The sequence below is a fragment of the Pelophylax lessonae genome (assembly GCF_965119305.1).
Source record: "Pelophylax lessonae genome assembly, chromosome: 1".
NCBI classification, from domain to species: domain Eukaryota; kingdom Metazoa; phylum Chordata; class Amphibia; order Anura; family Ranidae; genus Pelophylax; species Pelophylax lessonae.
In genome coordinates, this window is record NC_138768.1 from 81,036,168 (window position 1) to 81,059,082 (window position 22,915).

At 42.4% G+C, this 22,915-nt stretch overlaps 1 protein-coding gene across 2 annotated transcripts in view; it reads left to right on the forward strand.

Moving 5' to 3' along the window:
* Window positions 1–22,915, forward strand: part of EGFLAM (EGF like, fibronectin type III and laminin G domains) — a 305,415-nt gene that overhangs the window by 228,023 nt on the left and 54,477 nt on the right. For both annotated transcript variants that reach the window (XM_082264828.1, XM_082264829.1), the window contains exons 8-11: window positions 2,179–2,294; window positions 6,702–7,068; window positions 20,582–20,682; window positions 22,022–22,122. In XM_082264828.1, coding sequence (XP_082120954.1) covers window positions 2,179–2,294; window positions 6,702–7,068; window positions 20,582–20,682; window positions 22,022–22,122 — 685 coding nt within the window. The remainder of the gene's footprint in view (window positions 1–2,178; window positions 2,295–6,701; window positions 7,069–20,581; window positions 20,683–22,021; window positions 22,123–22,915) is intronic.

Below are 22,915 nucleotides of genomic sequence, written 5' to 3' on the forward strand. Positions count from 1 at the left end.
AACATGCCTCCCTATTGGACCAGTGCGAAACACTCTCTAGACAGAATGAGTTGCACTCTGAGCACAATGAGCAGACCTCACTAACACTCCTGCTCTCTGGTATGCAGAGAACAATATAGATTTACTTGCAGCCCCTCTGGTAAGCAGACAGAGCTCAAACTATACTTTCTCACTATCACCTACCTAGGAGGGTGCAACAGATGCATGATTATTGATATTTCATGTAACAAGTAATAAAATGTGTGCAAGAAAAACTGCAGCGACTGCATTCACACTTGAGCTGAGTGTCTTTGTTTGCTTGAAGCCCATGTACTTTTGGAAATTCAAGCTTTAAAGTGGGAGTAAACTCCCATGTATGATGTTTACCTATAGGTAATGAGGCTTAGCTATAGGTACAGTAAATATCTCCTAAACTTGCACCATTTAGGAGATATTTACTTTAGATGCAGCCGGTGACGTCACCAGTGCATGCGCTCTGAAGGCATACCTGTACCTTTCCTTCAGAGCTCTGCCATAAACTGCTACTCCCGCGGGAGTGATGTCACCGCCGACTCCACCATTCATATCACCGAAGCCCGTGAACCTGTAAAAAAGAACCGGGTGAAGATGGAAGCGCTTTTAGCGGTGACAATGTGCTGCTAGAGGGCTTCATTTTCAGGTAATGCCATGCATACTAGCACATTATGACAAAGTGATTGTAAAGCCTATTTTTTTTTCTTTTTCTATTAAAATAACAAACATAATTTACTTGCCTGCTCTATGCAGTTGGTTTTGCACAGAGCAGCCCAGATCCTCCACTTCTCGGGTCCGTGGCTGGAGCTCCTGGTCCTCCCCCCCAAGCAGCTTGCTATGGGGGCACCCAAACCGAGCTGCAGCTCCATGTATCCATTCAGAAACTGAGCTACCTTTCAGCCCTGCCCCCGCTATCTCCTGATTAGCTGAGTTTGATTGACAGTAATGGGAGCCAATGGTGCTACTGCTGTGTCTTAGCCAATCAGGAGAGAGAGTCCCGAATGGCTGAGGCCAGAGCTTTTTTTCTCAGAAAATAGGTGCAGGAACTCAACCAGGACACCCCCCAAACTTTATCAACTCCGAACAACATTAAATAGTGGGTGTGGTCAAATTTCACTAGCAGTCAGGGGGTCTTAAAGCGGCATTAAATACCAGGAGTGCAGAGTTTGGGAATGGGGGTGCTTACACACAGAGTTCAGCAGTGTGCTGCATACAGAGTGCAGCATTCAGGGGTGCGCTACACACAGAGTGCAGAGTTCAGCCTTTTTCTATAGCTGCTTACCTCTGCATCCCCCATCACTTTCAAACCTCTTCAGCTCTGACCTCTGCATGCAACCCCTCCCTCCACTGCCCCCATCTTCACCCCACCTCCTTAAAAGCTCCGCCATCTTCCATGTGTCTTACTTTTGTTGCTGTATTAAGCTGAAGCACCCAGTCGGCTTTAGTACCTTCACACACTGTAGTTAGCACAGCCTCTCTCACTTGTGGGGAGATCATCCAGTGGGGATTTGGCATCTGCACTGCACCCCGAGCACCTGCATCTTCCCTATCCCCATCCTGCACTCAGTGGGTTCCACTCAGGAGATCAGATCTGTGGGAGCCGTTGGGAGACAAACTGTCACTGATAAACACAGAAGCCGGTCTTCTCTGTTTACAAGTAAATAGTGGTGAGCAGGGAGCAGAGGGCCTGAGCCAGAGGTGGTGGAACTTAGTTCCACCAAGTTCCAGCTGAAAAAAAGCCCTGGCTGATGCACTCGTGGACATCGCTGGATAGAGAGGGGACTCAGGTAAGTATTAGGGGGGGCTGAGGGGGGCTGATGCACACAGAAGGCTTTTTATCTTATTGCATAGTACAACCCCTTTAAACTGCCTGCGCCCAATTTTTTTATTGTTTTTTTGATGCAGTTTATTACCACTTTAAGTTACACTACACCAAGGTGTGAACAGGTACAATTAAAAACCGTGGGATTTTGGATTTTAAACATTTTGGAGTTTCGAGTTTCAAAAAGCTCAGGTGTAAATGGGGCTTATATTTTTTTTTTTATGTAGCCAGAGTAGATATTTAGAATTGGTAACATCCACCAAAGTAAATAGTAAAATTAAAAACAGTTCCCCCTGTGATTGTGAATTGTCATTAAATCCAAAATTGTGTGATATGTGTTCCAGGCACAGATGAACTGGGATCCGGAGGTTACATTCACAGTTATGTCACAGAGCCCAAGATCGGCGATGACGATGGATATGACGTTGATGATTCTGATTATGATATCTATATAGATGATGTAAGTGAATTTATGGTTTGTTCTACTTTTATGCTATAAATTATCCGGACTTGTTTTTATGATAGTGTATACCAGTGGTTCTCAACCAGGGTTCCTCCAGAGGTTGCTAGGGGTTCCTTGAGCAATGAGCAATTTCTGCCTTTCAGATAAGTTCCCCTGACACCATTGATCTTTTTAGCTCTCTGGAAGAAGGAAATTCTTCTCAAGTGTAAGGAGCATTCATCCCACTGACCATCACACTAATGTATTATGAGTTGTAAATGTAGTCCTTTTTAGCAGGGGTTCCCCGAGACCTGAAAATTATTTCAAGGGTTCCTCTGTGTTAAAAATGTTGAGAAAGGCTGATGAATACAATAGGGTGAACAATAGGCTTTTCATTTTAGGTCAGGCCAATTTTTGAACTAGAATTATTTTTAAAGACCCTAAAAAGCCTAAATCAGATCTGAATGTATTTGAATGAATGCTCAGATCCTCATTGAAGATATTGAACTGTGGACATCTGGCTTCCAGTTAGTAATCATTTTAAAAGCAGTGCGGTTATCCTCTTTTTGGTAAAAAATATAGCTAAAATATGGGAAACGGTTTACCAAAGTTTGATCCTCTTGGTAAAGAAAGTTTAAATACTTGATCCAATGTATGAACCTAAAGAATATGTAAACCCAACATTTTATATTCCTGATATGTGTTGGTTGTAACGTGTACTTGTAGGAAAAAATAAAAATTGAGTTTCATTCGGAAGCCATGCCATGTTTGCTAACTAAAATAAGTCAGGCCTCATGCACACTGGTTTCTTGCAAACGCTGTTTATCCTGACAGGAGGAAATCTGTGTTAGAAACTCACCTAAGCTGCATTTTTTCATAAGAGTTTAGCTGAGTTTAACAGAGTTAAAGGCTAAGTATACACGGGCATTAAAAACAGGCATTGGAGAGGTGCTAAAAATGCCTCTCAAATGCCTATGCAAATGATACAATAGACAGCACACAGTGCTGTTCACATTATTGAAACATGAAGCCTTAGCGTCGCACCGCTTCAAAATTGAAGCCTCATGTTGAGTCGGGAAGCGTTTGAAGCCTTTCAATGCTTCCAATTCAAGTCTATGGTATTGCTTCGCAAATGCTCTGGCAGGCAGTTGCGGTGCAATCGCGGGGCGTTAAGAATAGTTTATTTCCTGTAATGGAAGAGGCATTTGTGGAGCAGTTTTAATGTGCCCTAACGCTCATTAAACGCTTCAAAACTGCCCTTAGAGCATTTGGGGAGCATTTTTAACTTGTCAACTTGTAACGCTTGTAAAATGCCAGTCTAACACCCATACTAAAGATCATTAACTCTCGTCTAACACCCATACCAATGCTCATTAAAGTGAAGATCTCCATGTCTTGCTTCCCACAAAGTGTGACTAATTAGCACCAGAAGTGAAATTCCTCCACCAAGATCAATTGGCCTCTTACCAAAATGAAGGGACCTGAGGTCAATATCACCTTTGGCATAACCCCGCCAGGACCTCTAAGGCACAGATGAAACTCGGATGGGTGATCATAGGAGCAAGATCCATGCATCCACCTCCACAGTTATAAGGATGTCATTCCCCACAAGAAAACAAGAAAAAACGCCTTAGTGTAAAATCGTAACGATTTAATATAAGGAATAAAAGATTGCACTTACAGCAGTAAAGGTAAATCGCATATAGAACAAAAAGAGGGCCGGCTGTCCAAACACTCCCGTCCTTCCGGGATACAATACACAGTGATGTCAGCACGTCGTGAACCAACGCGTTTTGTCACAGATGCAGTTGTCCTGGGGCAATATGGATTACAGCGTGTAAAAACATTTAAATACAGTTTTTTATTGAAAACTGTATCTGTCAGTGTGGATTACAGCGTGTAAAGATAATTCAATTAAAAATGTTGTTTAAAACTGTTTCAAGTTGCCAAAAAAGTACTTATCATGTTTGTCAGCATTTAAAAACATTTAATAACATTAACCCCTTACTACTGGCTGTACACATATATGTGGTAGCAGGGAAGTGGGACTTTATTCTATGCTGCCACATATATGCGTAGCTGTATATGCTGGGAGCGCACTCAGTGACATCCACCCAGCACTGTGACCAAGCTGTCACCAACAGCTCACTATGACATAGTAATGATCAGGAGGCATTAGAACAGGCTCCCAATCATGTGATCACTGTGACAGCCAGTTGCAGCAATCACATTTTCATGAGGCCCTTGTAAAGCCTCAGGCATTACGATCTCTTAAATGACCGTTGGGACCTGATGAAAAGGGGGTTACACATCCTACTAAATATATTCCCCATAAGTCTCTAAAAACAATTCAGTCTCAGGGAATGTAAGAGAACATGGGGCCACACAATGAGATTGGGGGAGAAGCGCTTCAACCTTAACCTGCGCAGGGGGGTTTTCACTGTAAGGGTGACAAGGATGTGGAACTCTCTTCCACAAGTGGTGGTGTCAGCGGTGAGTATTGACATTTTAAAAAGACTAAAAGACAGAAAACACTGTGCTAGAGTATAAAAGCCAAGCCGCCAGCACTAAGCGCAAACAACCATACTCTAAAGATTTAAAAACAGAAAGAAGTGCAGCGCTAAAACAAAATAATAATGTGAACTGTTGTTAAAAGTCTATAAAATGGGTATAAACACCAATCCACAGAAGAGAAGTAGTCGTATCAGGAACCGCACCATTGGTGGTGACAGATGTATATGAGAATGAGCCCGGCACTCTGCATCTGGGATCCGTATATGCCTGCTGAATGAGTTTTCTACCTCATGAGCGACCTTATGAGAGACCTACTGTTATAAGCTTAATTAGACCACCTATAATTTAGTGGTCTTATACTCTGATAAGCAGACTATATTACTCACTTTGGGTGTGAAGCTAAATTCTAAGTCACCCTTTACCTTTTTTGAATCGACACATCTGTCACCACCGGTAGTCCGGTTCCTGCTACAACTACTGTGAATTGGTGTTTATACACATTTTATGGACTTTTAACAACAGTTCACATTATTATTTTGTTTTAGCACTGCACTTCTTTCTGTTTTTATTTTAAAAAGACTATTGAACATGCATCTTAACCACTTGCCGACCGCCCACAGTATATTTACTGCAGCAGTCAGCCCCTCACAGGCAAAGCGACCTAGTACTACGTCGCTAGCCTGTGAGGCTCTAGGGAGCAAGCGCATGCCGCTGGAGGCGCGCTCCCGCTTGCTCACGGACCCCCCCCGCACGTGTGAGCAGCGGACCCGATGTCCGCCACTCACTCGCGATCGTCGGTTACACCGGGAGAAAGGCAGGCATAAACAAAGCCGCCTGTCATTCTTCCCTGTGTAACAGCAGAGATCATACGATCCTGCTATGTAGGACTGTAAATCTCTACTGTTACATGAAAAGCCACATCCAATCACAGTTAGAAGCACGCCCCTAGGGACACACTTAACCCCTCCTTCTCAAATAAAGTTAACCCCTTCCCTGCCAGTGTCATTATTACAGTAACAGTGCATATGTAGAGCACTGATTACTGTAGTAATGCCACTGGTACCCCCAAAAGTGTCAAAAATGTCAGTCAAGGGTCCGATCTGTCCGCCGCAATGTCGCAGTTCCGCAAAAAAAATCGCAGATCGCCGCCATTGCTCGTTAAAAAAAAAACAACAAAAATTACAAAAATCTTTCCCTTAGTAAACGCAATAACTTTTGCGCAAACCAATCAAAATACGCTTTTTGCTATTTTTTTTTACCAAACATACAGTATGTAGCAGAAAACAAATTGGCCTAAAATGTTAAAACATTTTGATTTTTACATTTTTTTTTGGAATTTCATATAAAAAATGGGAAAATATTGTTATTTTTGCAAAATTGTCGCTATTTTTTTTGTTTATAGCGCATGATCAAAATATCGCACAGATGATCAAATACCACCAAAAGAAAGCTCTGTTTGTGGGAAAAAAATGACGTCAATTTCATTTGGATATAGCGTCGCACGACCGCGCAATTGTCCGTTAAAGTCACGCAGTGCCGAATCGCAAAATAGGCCCTGGTCAGGAAGGGGGTAAAATCTTCCGGGGCTTAAGTGGTTAAAGAACGCAACATACAGGGATAAAGGAAATGATATAGACACTGACAAACACACACCTACACAGATTGAACTGGATGGACTATAGTCTTTATTCAACTTTACCTACTTTGTAACTTATGTAAGGTTGTTTTTAGATTGAAATGAGAATAGAAATTATTTGTAGAGTTAATGTCAACTTACCTAAGTCGGCTAAATTTAGTCTGGTCTCTACTGATCTCTGGTCATAAAAGTATTCAGTCACATGCTGTTTTTATTGCTCTGAGAACATGTTTTATTCTGTGCCGTAATGTAAAAAATTTGCTGTTGTTCGATAGGTGAAGCCACTTCCTTCCAACAAAGAGGGTAACAAAAAGTTTGTTATCGAAACCAAAGGGACACCTGGGACATATACAAAGATAGTTCCTTTAAGAACTACCACTTCTTCACCAATAAAATCCACCACTGTCAGAAAGACATTCATAACCACTCCTACAACAACCAGCCCCTTACCTGCGACCACCCCAGTTAGAGCAACTGCCAGACCCACCAGAAGGGTCAGTCTGATGTCTCCTCCTCGGCTATTTGACCTGACATGCGAAGAATCGTCCTGTCCTTTGGACAGCTTCTGCCTCAATGATTATGACCGCGGAGGCTCACAGTGTCACTGTAATCTGGGAAAAGGAGGAGAAACTTGTGAGGAGGGTAAGTTTGGTTTTATCACTTTAGCTTTTTCAACACCTGATGGCCTTCCATGTAACGGTTGAGTAGGAATGAGCAGTGTGACTTCAGTAAAAATAAATTGCTGCAAAATTACTGGTTTCATTGTTGGAGAAATTTTGCCAAAGCAGAAACTATACATTTTTGCTCATTGAGCAACATTTGCTGGAAAAAAACACACTTTTTTAAAATGTATTTAGGTTTGGGTTTTTGGGGGGTTTCCTTTTATGCATGTATTGGATTTTTTGTATACTATTGCTTCAATTATTTTATCTTATGTATTTTCATTATCTGTTTTTCTTTCTGTAAGAAAACTTTAAATAATAAGTGTGATGAGGGGCCAGGATAGTTGGAAGCAGCTTCTGTAGACCAAAGGAGCCCTTTTAAGACCTATTGTGCCCTAAAAGTGTATGAAAACTTTAATAATGAACTTCTCTTATTTGCTCCCTTTTGCTCTGTTAAAGAGCTAGTTTACTTTAGGCATAAAACAGCAATGCAGTCAGGCAGTCCCAATAGATGTAAATGCACTTGTTCTAGAAATCTCTTACTTAATTCCAATTGCACACCCGTGGACCATGTTGTCCCCTTTAATACTGTTAAAATGGACCCCCCCCCCCCCAGCCATTGGATGCTCATCCATTAGCATCACAGGAGCAAACACTATTCATATTTACTGTAAAGGCAATGCATGCGCATGTCCTTGCTCTGTTTTTGTAGCAGCGATGCTGTGCTTAGCTGCTACTGATACAGGGAGAGAAAGAAATTGCATGCGTGACCTATAAATAGGAATAGTGCTCATTCCTGCGATGCTGATGTATGAGCATCAAATGGCTGTAGCGTCCTGGCAACAGGACAGGATGGGGGGGAGGGTAAGCCCTTGGGAGTTTTTTGGACAGGCTTCAGGGGGGACTAACATGCCTACACAGGTATGCAAAGCCTGTTAAACAAGAGATTTCTTCACAATATGGTGCGTTTTCATACTGGGACTTGGCTGTTTTATGCAAAAGGTATCATTGAAAGCATATTGTTAAAAGAGAAGCATGGCCAAAGGTTTTTTGGCCATATTTCTCTTCTAAGTCACAGGAGTACACTTGCTTTCACACTCCTGTGACTCAGAAATCAGCCCATTAGCCCATAGTGGGCCAAAGCCGGTTCTCCGCTGACGTTACAGAGCCCCCCCCCCCCAGGCTTTGGTAGGGTCCCGACCATATTGTCTGGATCCTCCCAGTTGCCTGATTGACAGCTGGCTCCACCTCTCAGTGCGAGGCTGAGAGGCAAAGCCAGTTACCCTCTCCAGCCTGGTGTTCCAGTGAGTCCTGGAGAGGCAGAGCAGAGAGCGATGTCTGACAGTCACTACTCTCCACTCCATGGAGAACTGAGAACTCACCGATCAGATGACATGTGGTTGCCCAGTTCTCAGTCTTACAGCTGATGGGGGACAACTGCAGCATCAGACCAATGGTGCAGCATAGAGGTGAATATATATGCTTGTTTTTTTTATAACCCCAAACTTCTCTTTTAATTCTGTCCTTCCCATACTTCCTGTGTTATCGCGAGGAGTCCTCCCAGTTCTTCCCTGTTTCTCCCTTGCACTGCAGGACAATAAGGCTTCATGTACACTAGCAGCTTATAAACTTGAGTTTAGGAGCTTTTGGTGTTTTTTTTTTTTGCCAAAGCTCCTAAACTCAACTCAATGAAAGCCTATGTGTCCATGCACACATTGGCTTTTAGTAAAGTTTAGTGATGGCGAACCTTGGCATCCCAGATGTTTTGGAACTGCATTTCCTATGATGCTCATGCACTCTGCAGTGTAGTTGAGCATTATGGGAAATGTAGTTCCAAAACATCTGGGGTGCCAAGGTTTAGGACTTACCACGATTATCTTCAATCTCCCTCTCTTGAATGCAGAAGAATCGTGTTCAGGATAGGAACGTTTTGATCGACCGGCCATGGGTAAACTCAAAAGGCAGCAAAACTGCCACAAAAATGTGCCCAAATTTAATGTTTTCCCACGGTCACTGTAATTGTAGGCCAAGTGTACATGAAGCCTTAGTCCTAATGCAGTGGAGATGAGGGGAATGGGTAGGATTCATTAGTTTAACAACAGATAACTGGCCAGGGCTGACGCCAAGTCTTGCATTTTTATTGCAAAAAAAGGTACGTGGTGTCATTTCACACAAGCTGTGTGCATTTCTCGCACATCAACAAGTGGTTTTCTGTACTTGCCGAACCTTATTTTCACATTCCTCAAGGCCATTCCCCATCTATATATGCACGTTGTTTGTGCTTTTCAATGTTGTGCTGTCCATTCTGGATGGCACTCCAATACACTCGTACACTGATGGGATTTTTTTTTAAAGATTATATTTTTATTCAAAATTCTTCATAGAAAGTACAGTATACAAAAGTCATCAGGCAGAACACGAGAAAGGAAATCACAGTCTTACCCAGGATAATAGTGTGTGAACCTCATTAATAATAATCCAAGGTCATACGTGAAGAAGAAATCACTCAGCAGATACTCATGTCATGGACCAGTACATTGCAAAACATTATCATAATAACAGGTTGTTAAGAATTGTTGAGATGGTATTATATTAAGGCCATATCCTCATGCTCCACTGGCGAAATGGAAAGAAAGAAGGGCAGCGATAGTAATAGAGGAAGTGAAGGAGTAGAAAGGGGGAGAGGGAGGGAGAGGGAAAAATGAAAAGGATCCATCCCAGCCATAACCCTGCTATCCTTAACCCCTTCATGACCAGGGTCAAAACAAACCTTAAGTCCAATTTTGCAGCTGTGACCAATATCAGTATAACTGTACATATCATCTCAACTATGAGTAAGGCTATGGCCGAAACGCGTTAGAATTTTGCCATGTTGTATACCGGTGTCATGCTGGAATAAATCACATCAAAACGTAGCATTTTTGGGCTTTTCTTGTTACTTGGAAGCAATATCATCTCAACTACTAGTGTCTCCAAGTGGATTGTACCTTGTTTTTGTCAGAACAGATTTATGATCAAAAGAATACTGCCTCAAAATAGTAAAAAATGCATTTTTAAATTTATATGGATATTTTTATGTTTTTTCCATGTACCACCACCACGGACCACCTGACTATGGCGGCGATACCACATATGTGTGCATTATTTGTTCTTTGTGCACCGTAGTAAGGCCAAGAAACAATAACACGCATTTTGCTTTATCCTTCATAAACACACTGACATGAAATGTGTGAGTACCCACGCTTAGGAGTGAAAGAGAACTAAATGTAACTAGTGTGGAGCTGCTGCTGATAGTAAAGGTGAATTCCTTTTTAAATGTGAAGATGGATGGGTATCAGCGCTGCTATACAAAATTGCTGTGCATACACTAATAAATAAATAAATACATAGATAAATGCATAAAGTGCTGAGTGAAACAAGTCCTAATATATCAAAATTGATGAAAGTGCAAAAATATCAAGTTCATATATACATCAAAGTGCCAGTACTGGAGGTGCTGCTGAAAACAAAGATAGATTCCTATTATAATTTAGAGATGTACAAGTATCAGCGCTGCTGCGCAGTATGTAATAGGATGCTATACATACACATATCAACAAATCAATCATAAATACTGTACATACAGTAAATAAATAAATGAGTGAATAAAGTGCTAAGTGAAAAAGTCCTCATATCACAAATAGATAACTGTGCAAATATATCAAGTTCATTAAAGTGGAGTTCCACCCTAAAAAAAAAAAAAAAAATAACAAAAAATACCCCTAGGACAGTCAGGGCTAGTGCATTTAACCACTTTACCACTAGAGGATTTTGCTGTCTTACGTCTGGGCCACTTTTTGCGATTCGGCGCTGTGCAACTTTAACTGACCATTGCGCGGTCGTGCGACGCCATACCCAAACAAAATTTACATCCTTTTTTTCCCACAAACAGAGCTTTCTTTTGGTGGTATTTGATCACCTGTGCGATTTTTACTTTTTGCGCTATAAACAAAAAAAGAGCGTAAATTTTGAAAAAACAACAATATTTTTCACATTTTTTTATATGAAATTCCCCCCAAAAAAATGTAAAAATCAAAATTTTTTTTAATTTTTGGCCAATTTGTTTTCTGCTACCTATGTTTGGTAAAAAAATTCACAATAAGCGTATTTTGATTGGTTTGCACAAAAGTTATTGCATTTACTAACTAAGGGAAAGATTTCTGTCATTTTTGGTGTTTTTTTTTTTTTAACGAGTAATGGCGGCGATCTGCGATTTTTTTTGCGGGACTGCGACATTGCGGCGGACAGATCGGACCCTTGACTGACATTTTTTACACTTTTGGGGTTACCAGTGACATTACTGCAGTAATCAGTGCTATAAATATGCACTGTTACTGTAAAAATGACACTGGCAGGAAAGGGGTTAATTTTATTGGAGAGGGAGGGGTTAATGTATGCCTGGTGCTTACTGACGTGTGTGGGGGGAGGTGACCGAGTGACACAAGGACAGATCCAGGGTTCAGCTATGCTGAACCCTGCAATCTGACCCTGCCTGTCACTTAGGAGATCTGCCCGCTTGTGTTTACACAAGCGGGCGGATCTCCACACTAGATCCCCGACGATCGGGGAAGAGCAGCGGCGATCGCCGCTGCTCCTCCCCTGGCCCGACTCCCGCTTTAACTGAATACAGCGGGAGCGAGCCTCCGGCGGCCGCCGAGAAAGGGGAGTGTCTGATGACGTAGATCTACGTCGTCAGACGATAACGAGCCACTTTGCCGCAGTACTATTACCGTAGGCAGACGGCAAGTGGTTAAGCAACGATAGCCTCTGAACTGTCCCCTGTTTAGCTTACCTTTAAGAAGAAAAACTTGCCTTGAAAATTTCTTGTCCAGCGCTGCCATCTCAGGTGTGGGCAGCTGAAGCCAGAGCGTCCTCTTCGGTGTCCTCTTCCGTGATGTCGGAGTCCCAGAATGGCCTGCTCATCACTTCCGGGGCAGGCGCGTCATCCCGCAGATGGTTCTGCACATGCCCAGCTGTTCTAATTGATTCAGCAGGGAATGACGCGTCTGCGCTGGAAGTGACGAGGGACACCGTTGCAGGCGCATTGACTCCTGGGATTGATGACGCTCATCTCCCAGGAGTCAATGCAAAGGAGGAAGTGACATTGGGGGCTGCGGCCGCAGGAAGAGGAAGTGGAAGGAAGGTAAGTTAATTTTCAGAAAAAATCAGGTAAGTGAAACAAAAAAAAAATTAATTATCCAATTCTTTTTCAGGATGTTTTAATGTAATCGATGGAGCAAAGTGTCAAAATTGGGTGGAACTCCACTTTAATATATCATAAGTGCCAGTGCTTGAAATCCAAATATTGGGGAATCACTCGGTGCTCCCCTCTTGTGTCCCCACTCACTGGAGCTATGAAAAAAATGGCATCTGGTGCTATAAAAGCACCAAGAAGATAATGTGGTCTCTTATACTTCTTCCTGGTAGGGCTGGATATGTTTATCTTGACTCACAGATGTTCAAATGCAAAGAATCCTTATCCATATGGCCCCCCCAATGAAAGATTTCATGGAATTGAAAGAGAGATCTCCATAGTGTAAAACAGTTTACTTTATTAAAACATTAAAAATCTGTAGACTTACAAGTGAAAAACAGCAAGTTCGGCTTGTGAAATCTCGTGGTGGCCACTGCCTCAGCGTGCGTTCCAACCAACGGAAATTACGTCAGACGTTGGGCTTCCCCTGCATCTCCTCCCTCCTCCTTTGCTAATAGGATGGCTTTTCCTTTGGGCCAAACGGGAAACGGGTCTCAGGACCTGCTTCCTGATTGGCCAGGAGGAAAATCTGTGTGACAATAGCGAATATTCATTCAGTTACACAACTGGTTGGGCTCAGGGCACAGTGCTCTGCTCCCAGAGCCCACCCTTTTTTGAAGCCTATTAGAGCCTCTGGCTCTAATCATGTGCTTCAAAAAAAAAAAAAAAAAAAAAACCCCATTGGAATCCATGCATCCGGTGTCCTGCATGTAGATTAGGGGGCCAGATGCATGGATGGGGGGGGGGGCGGCACCCCTGCGCCCCAATGGACGTGTCGCCACTGCTGCTGACACCTGCTGCTATCCGATCTGATCCTGTCCGTGAAATCCAGATGGATGGAAACTCTATTTTCCATCTGTCTGGAGGATCAGATTGGATAGGATTGGATTAAAACGGGCAGGCGGTCCATTGTCATCCAATCTTCCATAGAGGAGAGCGGGGATCTCACAGGTCTGTCTCTGCAAAGTAAGCTGAGACAGAGCTGTCATCCACCTGCTCAGCGGGGATCGGCGGATTGATCCCCGCTTAGCAAAGTCCCTGTGAAAGGACCCTTGGAAGTATTTATCTCTTGTGGAGTATCTCACCAAAATTCTTATTTCATAGGGTGCTTAACCACTTGACCTCCGGAAGCTTTTACCACGTTAATAACCAGAGTATTTTTTGCTATTTAGCACTGCGCTACTTTAACTGCCAATTGCTCGGTAATTCCACACTCTATGCAAATTAAAATGTATATAATTTTTTCACACTGATAGAGCTTTCTTTTGGTGGTTTTTAATCACCACTGGGTTTTTATTATTTACTATATAAATTGCAAAAAACTCACTGGGCCGATCACAGCATCACAATAGTAAGCAAGCAGTCATGAATGGAAGGGTTATCCAAACCATCCTTTACCACCTCAGCCACTACACAGAAAGAGCAAACAGAGAGCCATTCATAATCATGTAATCACTATGATAGGTCATAGCGATCACATGATACTGCAGACGCTCGGGATAGTGCCGTCACGGGATAGCGCCACTGCGCGCCCCAGGGTGCACGCCTGTGCGCATGTGCCAGACGATGTACCAGTACGTCGCCTAGCTTATAGCTGCTGCCCTGCCACAATTGCCGCCTGTGTAGCAATTGTATATGCTATATTATTTTTTGCTATATTTTTTCATGAAAGTGGAATTACCCTTTAATTCTTCCATCATCTATCTAAAAAACTGATACATTTTGATGCAGTTTGGCTTGAATTCACATGACTGTTTTAAGGTTTATCCTATTCCTGTTTGTTGTTACTTTTGCCAGGCAACTTGGTCTAATTATAATTATGGCAAAATAAAATAGAGGCATGTCAAAAATAATCACATATTGAATACTATCAGAACGTGTATTAACCAAATACATTTAATAGGAATACATTATTTGTGTATAAGAAGATGGATGGTGACACTCATTGGTATGGAAACTCCAAGCCGATTTATTAATAATCCATTAAAAATACAAACAGCGCAGCTCCACAGACAGGGAACAGCATTGACGCGTTTCACGCAGACATTCACTTAACCGATTGATGTCAGCGTGAAACACATCAACGCTGTTCCCTGTCTGTAGAGCTGTGACTTTTGTATTTGATCATCAATACATCAGCTTGGAGTTTCCATTTACTATTGGGTGCTCTCTCTAATGCAGGAGGTGTGTTACTGGCCAGATGACCAGCTGAAAATAGAGGGGAAATAAAACTAAAAAAGAAAACTAATGAAGCCACCAGATCTAATGATTGGTAAGCTGCAATATTATACATTTGGTTTTAAATTTAATACCACTTTAACAATAAATGATTTGTAATGTTGTTTTTTCTTTAGAACATATTGTTTTTTTGTAGCCAAAGAATTCATATGTAAAGGTACTTAATAAAATAATTTCACCATCTGCTGGAATGGATCAAATAGCTTAAACAGATGAAAAACAAGCAGAAATCACAGTCTCTTTATAGATGGATTCTGGCAAACATTCAGGAAATAGAAACGAAGGAGGGAGAAAGCAGAATAAAAAGTTTTGTGTGTGTGTGTTTGTTTGTGTGTGTGTTTGTGTGGGTGTATTTGTGTGTGTGTGTTTGTTTGTTTGGGTGTGTTTGTTTCTGTGTGTGTGTGGGTGTATTTGTGTGTGTGTGTGTGTTTTTTTGTTTGTTTGGGTGTGTTTGTGTGTATGTTTGTGTGTGTGTATGTTTGTGTGGGTGTGTTTGTGTGTGTTTGGTTGTTTGTTTGGGTGTGTTTGTTTATGTGTGTTTCTTTGTTTGGGTGTGTTTGTTTATGTGTGTGTGTGTTTGTTTGTGTGTGTGTGTTTGTGTGTGTGTGTTTGTTTGTGTGGGTGTGTTTGTGTGTGTGTTTGTTTGTTTGTGTGTGTTTGTTTGTTTGGGTGTGTTTGTTTATGTTTGTTTGTTTGGGTGTGTTTGTGTGTGTGTTTGTTTATGTGTGTGTGTGTGTTTGTTTGTTTGTTTGGGTGTGTTTGTTTATGTGTGTGTGTGTTTGTGTGTGTTTTTGTTTGTGTGGGTGTGTTTGTGTGTGTGTTTGTTTGTTTGGGTGTGTTTGTTTATGTGTGTGTGTTTGTGTGTATGTTTGTTTGTGTGTATGTTTGTTTGTGTGTGTTTGTTTGTGTGTGTTTGTTTGTGTGGGTGTGTTTGTGTGTGTTTGTTTGTGTGGGTGTGTTTGTGTGGGTGTGTTTGTGTGTGTTTGTGTATGTGTGTGTTTGTGTTGTGTGTGATATTTAGCATCTAGTAAAACTATTACTTTGTAATATTTCACAGGGAATTACAAAAGAAATAAGCCCCCATCACACTGGTGCTTCTGCAGATTCATGCCTTTTGCTAGCTTGCTTTTGCATCTTTTTCATGTGTTTTCAGGCTGGCCAGGCATCCCAATCGATAAAGACTGCATGGGCATTGACATTTTATGCCCTCTCCTGCTTGCAACCTTCTTCATAATTATTGTCCTTGGGATCGTAGAGCGATGTCCTTTCACGCACAGCATTGGCTCTCCAGCTTCCAGCATGGTCTCTCCATTTCCGTCTCTCTGCAGCCTGGTTAGAGCAGAAGTAGTAGTTTGCGAGAAGGAGGAGACTGTTTGTTATGCATAAAAAAATCACTAAAACACATGTACATTCATGTTTATTGTATTTTAATTGAAGTCCATGGGGCTAAAATTGCACTACAATGCACCTGCACTTTTTTAGAAGTTGTACGGCAGTATGTTGCTTAGGTGTGAATGGCCACCTTGAAGAATAATGTGATTTTGATAGTCATGCATTGTAGCGTGATTGCAGAAGCACCACAAATCACACCAGTGTGAATGGAGGGCTAAAATAACCCTTCAGCTAGCCATGGATGCAGTGAAATTTGGCCGGTTCTTCAGATACCATCCATCTATAGCCACTCCCATTTGAGAGCATGAGAAGTAAATCTGTAGGAAGGTGAAGTCTACTTTCTGCACTGCAAGTGACGCTCAACCACAGCAGCATTGCTTGCAGAGGGAGAGGAAGCCAAGAGGAACATGGTTCTCTTTGGTTTCCATGCTTTCCCAGGTCACTGGGGAAGCCATCCAATTGTATGTTTTCACCCCATGTGACTCTGGTGGCCATTTTGGATCAGGCAAAGTTTATTTAAGACCCTGGCTCCTGGGCTTAATGCGCGTTTTGCGAGTGAGTAGTGTAGGGACAGGTTACCCATCTGTCAGGGACAGTGAATAGCAGTAGGGAGAGATTCCAGATGAATAGGACAAAGATAGGGATACACCATGCTTCCTAGAAGCCTCCCCTTTTTTTGACCAGCCAGGCCACATTAGGTCCCTCAAGGCAGACGCTGTTGGCACATATGAGACCTGCTCTGCTACACATCGCTGTTTCATCCTATGAGTGTTGCCGGTCGGGCGCCTTCCCACTGGGCTTGTTGTAAACTTTAACGTTAAATTCTATTTCTGCAACTGGACTTTGAGTTTTTACTTCTCACTAATCTAATGATCGACTTTTCACAAACTAGCTTGTTGAACATTTTCAGCCAATCAGCTGCAACTCTGATCAATGTATTCTCACAAAAGAAGAGTCCCGGTGTCAGAATATACAATAGCGCAGTGGTGTGGATTCCTCCATCCATGTCGCTTGTGTGCATGGGGGAATCCATTTCGTTTTTTTGATCAGCCCCCATTGTATAGCCAGCCTTAGGCTGTGTTCATATGGGAAAGAAAAAGGAGAATTTAACCTGACCGGCAATCCCTGAAAACTCATCTCTTCGGGGGAAGCCTATCACACCTCCAACTAATCTTTTATCACTTCCATCAGCTCATTCCCCACATTGACAACCTTTTTTACCATCAGCCGCAGCACCCTATTAGGTTGTAGGCTCTGCTGAGCAGGGCCCTCTTAAGGCCCCTTTCACACGGGCGGTTGTTGTGCCGCTGGTAAAAGCATGGTTTGGTATTTTGAAATTCCAACACTCCTTGCAACAGGGCTGCTGTTAGAAATGATGGAGCCCCGTACAGCCTACCTGATGGGGCCCCCTTCAACCCCATCCCTGGCCCCGACTCAAAACAAAATGCAGGTTTGTCACTGTTTACGTATATGTGCGGGACCAACGTGCATGTTTGCAATTACGCATGAGCAAGAGGGAATGGGGGCTTTAAAAAGGTTTTACATTTTATTTTATTATTTATGTTACTTTGTGCAAAGTTGCTGGGGCTATCATGCTGCAGAGATGACCAAGATATCACCCTTCCAATCCAGGGACGTGCCAGTGTTCTGTCAGAATAACGCTACCTATCAGATTCTGCTACTGGAAGTGACATACGGACTAGAACAACTTACTGCGCATGCGGCATGCGTTCCAACATGGCCGCTAAGCGTACCAATAGCTTTCCTAATGTGACAGAACATGAAGCAGCGGCGGACTTCTTCTTACACCCACGCAAGTCTTCAATTTTACATTTATTTTAGCAGTAAACTGACCTTATAGAAAAAATCACAGTATTACATTTGTATTATTATTGTATTCTAGTAAATATAGCGAGAAACCTGCGGCCAGAAGGTGGTGACGTCCATCTTGGTACATCCCCGCACTGCTCAGTGACAAACTGATTATATAGTGAAATAGACTGTTCCACTCGGTTGCGGTGAAATAGTCAATTTCAGTATATAAGGTGAGTTTACTGATAAAATAAATGTAAAATTCAAGACTTACGAGGGGGCCGCGGCGCTGTCTCCCAGAAGTGGGGAAGGGTAGCCGTTCCCCCCTCCCCCCTGAAAGGTGCCAAATGTGGCACCGGAGGGGGGGGAGGAAGCAAATGAGCGGAAGTTCCACTTTTGGGTGGAAGTGGAACTCCGCTTTAAGTGCACAAAATAAGTTCCTCCCTCCGCAGCTAAAAGCTGATATCTAATCGTTCGTGTGAAAATGGCCTTACCCTTTTGTACTTTATTGTATTGTAACTGTATTGTCTCCCTTTTCTATTGTAAAGCGCTGCGTAAACTGTTGGCACTATCTAAATCCTGTATAATAATAATAATAAAAATAATAACCTGCTCAAAGTTTTATAAAACATCAATTAACATAGTGATTATGTTTTCACACAAGGCCCCACACCCGCTGTGAGCCTGCATTATAATATAATTCTAACTGCGGTCAGAAAGCTTTTGCGAGGCATTTGACAGACGGGGAGCAGTTGATATGTTGCCTCCTCACCACCTGTTTTATCCCTGTGAATGGCGCAACACCATGCGGGGCGGTTGTGTCTCAGCCTCATTTGCTTGAATGGGTCGCTTTTGAGGGGATAATGTTTGTTCTTCACAGCTATGGCATGTACACCCCAGTCTGCTGCCTTTGCAGCTTAAGGGGGGTCAGCTAAAATGCATCTCAAATGTGTCTTTTAAAAGCCCCCTGTACAAGCCCATAGAATTCCAGGGTGTCTTTTAAATCTCAGTCCAACCCTGCAACACTGAATTCTCCGAGCTACCTCATGTGTCATGTGCACATGAACTAATCAATGTCCTCTAACACAGAACTGGATGAATGTAGAAAACACACAAATGACCTTCCCTATGGCGTTTTCTGTGTGATCAATGCTCAATGTGCTATTGCAGCTTCAAAGATATGATATAACTATTGATGGTGCTCATATGTACAATTTGCAAACTTTTCAGAGTTTAGGGTGAGGCTATAATCATGTGCACTTTAAAACAAAGGAAAACAAAGAACATATTATATTATTTCTAAAAATGAGACATAATAGACCATTCTCCAAAAATAAATGTCAAGTGTCATGAAAGATTCTAAATATTAATGTGGACCCTTCATGAGTGTGCACGAATAAATTCCTGACATGTCACAATGTACATCAACAGTCTCATTTTTCATTAAAGCTCCACTCCACTCTAATTAAAGTGATTGTTAAGCTTATTTTTTTTAAATTAAAAAAAATAAGCATATTATACTTACCTGCTTTGTGTAGTGGTTTTGCGCTGAGTGGTCCGGATCCTCCTCTTCTTGGGTCCCACACCAGCGCTTGCCCCTCCTCCTTATTTTCTTGTTTACACAAGGGAAAACCTTATATTTTAAAGCACATTTGACGAGTGTATTATGCTCACCAGTGCCCATCAATGCAGCCTCACCAGTGCCCATCAATTAAGCTTCATTAGTGCCCATCAATGCAGCCTCACCAGTGCCCATTAGTGCAGCCTCATCAGTGCCCAAATAATGCAACCTCGCCAGTGCCAGATCAATGCAGCCACACCAGTACCCCATCAATGCAGCATGATCAGTACCCATCAATGCAGCCTCACCAGTGCCCCATCAATGCAGTCTCACCATTGGCAGATCAATGCAGCCTCACCAGTGCCAGATCAATGCAGCCTCACCAATGCCTGCCGGATCAATACAGCCTCACCAGTGCCAGATCAATGCAGCCTCACCAGTGCCAGATCAATACAGTCTCACCAGTGCCAGATCAATGCAGCCTCTCCAGTGCCTGATCAATGCAGCCTCTCCAGTGCCAGATCAATACAGTCTCACCAGTGCCAGATCAATGCAGCCTCTCCAGTGCCTGATCAATGCAGCCTCTCCAGTGCCTGATCAATGCAGCCTCACCAGTGCCTGATCAATGGCGCCTCACCAGTGCCAGATCAATGCAGCCTCACCAGTGGCAGATCAATACAGGGTGATCAGGGCATGGGTATTGGATCACAGAGCAGGGATCTGGCGCTTATCTGGCGTGGCCGCTGTCATACGAAGTCCTGCCTCCTATGATAGACATCACCAGTGTGCTGTCTATCATAGGAGCCGGTCCAGGAGGCAGGAGTTCATATGACAGTGGCTGTTGTGTAGGCACAAAATCGGTGTTCTGTGTTATTGGGCGACGCTCGACCCCCCCTTCCCCACCGAGGCAGCCTAATAGACCCAGCTGGACCACAAAGTAGAAGTGAGTTCTAGTGTAGTAGAATATGTTATTATTCCAGTATACAAACACCTGATGAAGGAGGGACCCTCTAAGTCCTTTAAGTGTATTTTTTTTCTGTTGTAAAGCATTTGTTAAATATGAATTTTGGATTCTCTAAGGTTGATATGGCGCTCCACAGTATTTATGAGTACCCATTTGGTCAGTTTTTTATTTTATTTTGGTAAACATTTTTCAAATGTATGCATTGTTTCTAACTGAATTGTTCTTCTTTTTAGATATTAATGTACAATATCCTCAATTTTATGGCCATTCGTACATGACCTTTGAACCACTGAAAAATTCATACCAGACATTTCAGATTACTGTGGAATTCAGAGTAAGTGGTTTGACTCCAGCTAATAATATTTATTACATATCGCAATAAAGTCTTCTTTAAACAGTACAGGTCAAAATATGTTTCCTCGGGCTGAACTGGGTAGCCAGGATTGTCAGGATGGCCATGTATTTTTTAAAGGGAATCTGTCATGAGAGAAAATGCAATGTGCCTGATTGTTGTGTTGATGTTCTGCCAATCTATTCAATTGCTGACCTAAAACCATTTTAAAGATTGGGAATTTTGACTTCAGACTGTCAAGTAACCAACATTTTCAAAAGAAGGCCAAATTATTAGATGTCTCTTCACAGTTCTCTGTAGAATCACCTGCAGACATCCTGCAGTTCTAGGTGATTAACCTCAGAGAATGAGATTCCCAGCTCACAGGCAGGTTCAGCACGTATGGTAAAAGTATTCTTACATTTTCTATACAGCGGTTCGAAATATACAGGGGCAAAAAATAATAATTTGCATGACTCCACTCACTTACCCTTAATAATAGACTTAGCTCTTTGCTTTTGGGTTTTGTGCTGGAAGCAAAGACACATAGATACCATTTGTTATAAGAAGGCAATGCTGTATCTCACAACACCTCAGAGGTGGGCTTAATGGTTTACTTTGCACCACCTCACTGCGTCCTTAACGGTTGTGATTTTAAATGGAATCGTTTTTTTGTTTGAAAAACTTCTACTTGCTTGTCTCTCATAGGGTGTTCCCCAAGAGGGTTTTAATAAAGATGGGTTATGGAGCAAAGAAGAGCAGAAGAGGCTCCAATGGTGAAAAAAAAGTAAAGGATAAGGTAGAAAACAAGGTTTGGTTAGATACCCTGTCCCCACTTCCATCGGACCTCGCCCCAGCGAGGTACGTCAGAAGTTTGGCCCCCTCCTCCTCCCTCTGCTTCTAGGCCAGTAAGAGAGCACAGCGGACTTCGCGCATGAGCAGTAGGGACCCGGATATGAAGCCTCAAGGCTTCAATACTGGGTTCCCTTAGCAGCAATGGCGGCGGCAGCATCCGTCAGCCGATGGAAACATCAGTTGCGGTGCCGACATCGCTGGACTCCAGGACAGGTAAGTGTCCTAATATTTAATGTCAGCAGCTACAGTATGTGTAGCTGCTGACTTTTGGTTTTTGGAGGGGGGGGGGGGGGGGCGGAACACCGCTTTAACCAAACAATGCTGATAAGACTCTACATTCTCTTTAATAACTGGGCCACAACAGGAGGCTGTGTTTTCTGTTTATGAAAGACTTTTCATTCTGCATACGTCGTTTTTTTATGTACAGTAGTCTATTGAGGTATTTTCTAGTCTAATTATTATGTTAAATGTTTGTATTTGGTGTTAGGCTCAAGGTGATGATGGCTTACTACTCTACTGTGGTGAAAATGAGTATGGGCGTGGAGACTTTATGTCAGTGGCCATAATTCGCCGGAGTGTACAATTTCGGTAAGTTCTCTGCAATCCTACTACCTCCGTACTCTGAACTGACCTTCTTCTGAGGTGAACAGAGCCATGAGTAGTTGGGTGGACAATGAACTATAATAAGCATTTTAGAGCAAACTTCTATAAGTCGTAAAGTGAGAAAACGAATAAATAAATATATTTATTAAATACTACAGCCACAAAATCAGCTAAACCCCATAGCCGCTTCATGGCAACAGCAACATGCCAGTGCTCAGAGGGACACCCATCAGTCAATACACATAGAGAAGTAAGAAAGTCTAGCACACAGTAATAAGCCCTTAAACTCAATCTTTATTCCATGGCAAAAACCTTGGCAGTGCCTGGCGCGTTTCAGCCTAGAAAAATACCTAATCATAGTGAGCTGTAGTGAGGAAATATGGAGGCTAATATTAGTGACCTCTTCTAAAAATACAAGCTCCCAGGCTATTATGGTTCATTACTTTCTGTGTCATGGGCCTAGAACATAGTTGCCAACATTTGAAAAAAATTTCCAAGGACACTTTGCAGCACAGCTATCAATTACTTACCACACCCACTTCCCCGAAGCCCCGCCCACTCCACATAATTAATCTACACCTACTTGTCATCAGATTATAGGGTCTACTCAATAAAGAGAGAATTAAAGGAAATTGAAAAGGGAGGTGCACATATCATGAATTATATCATAAGTGACACATGCTCATTGAAAACACTTACTTGGTTACATTTGCCCTCCCTTAAGGCTGAAATTTTAATTTAAAATGGTCTTTCAATATATGCTTTTCCAAGTTTTAAT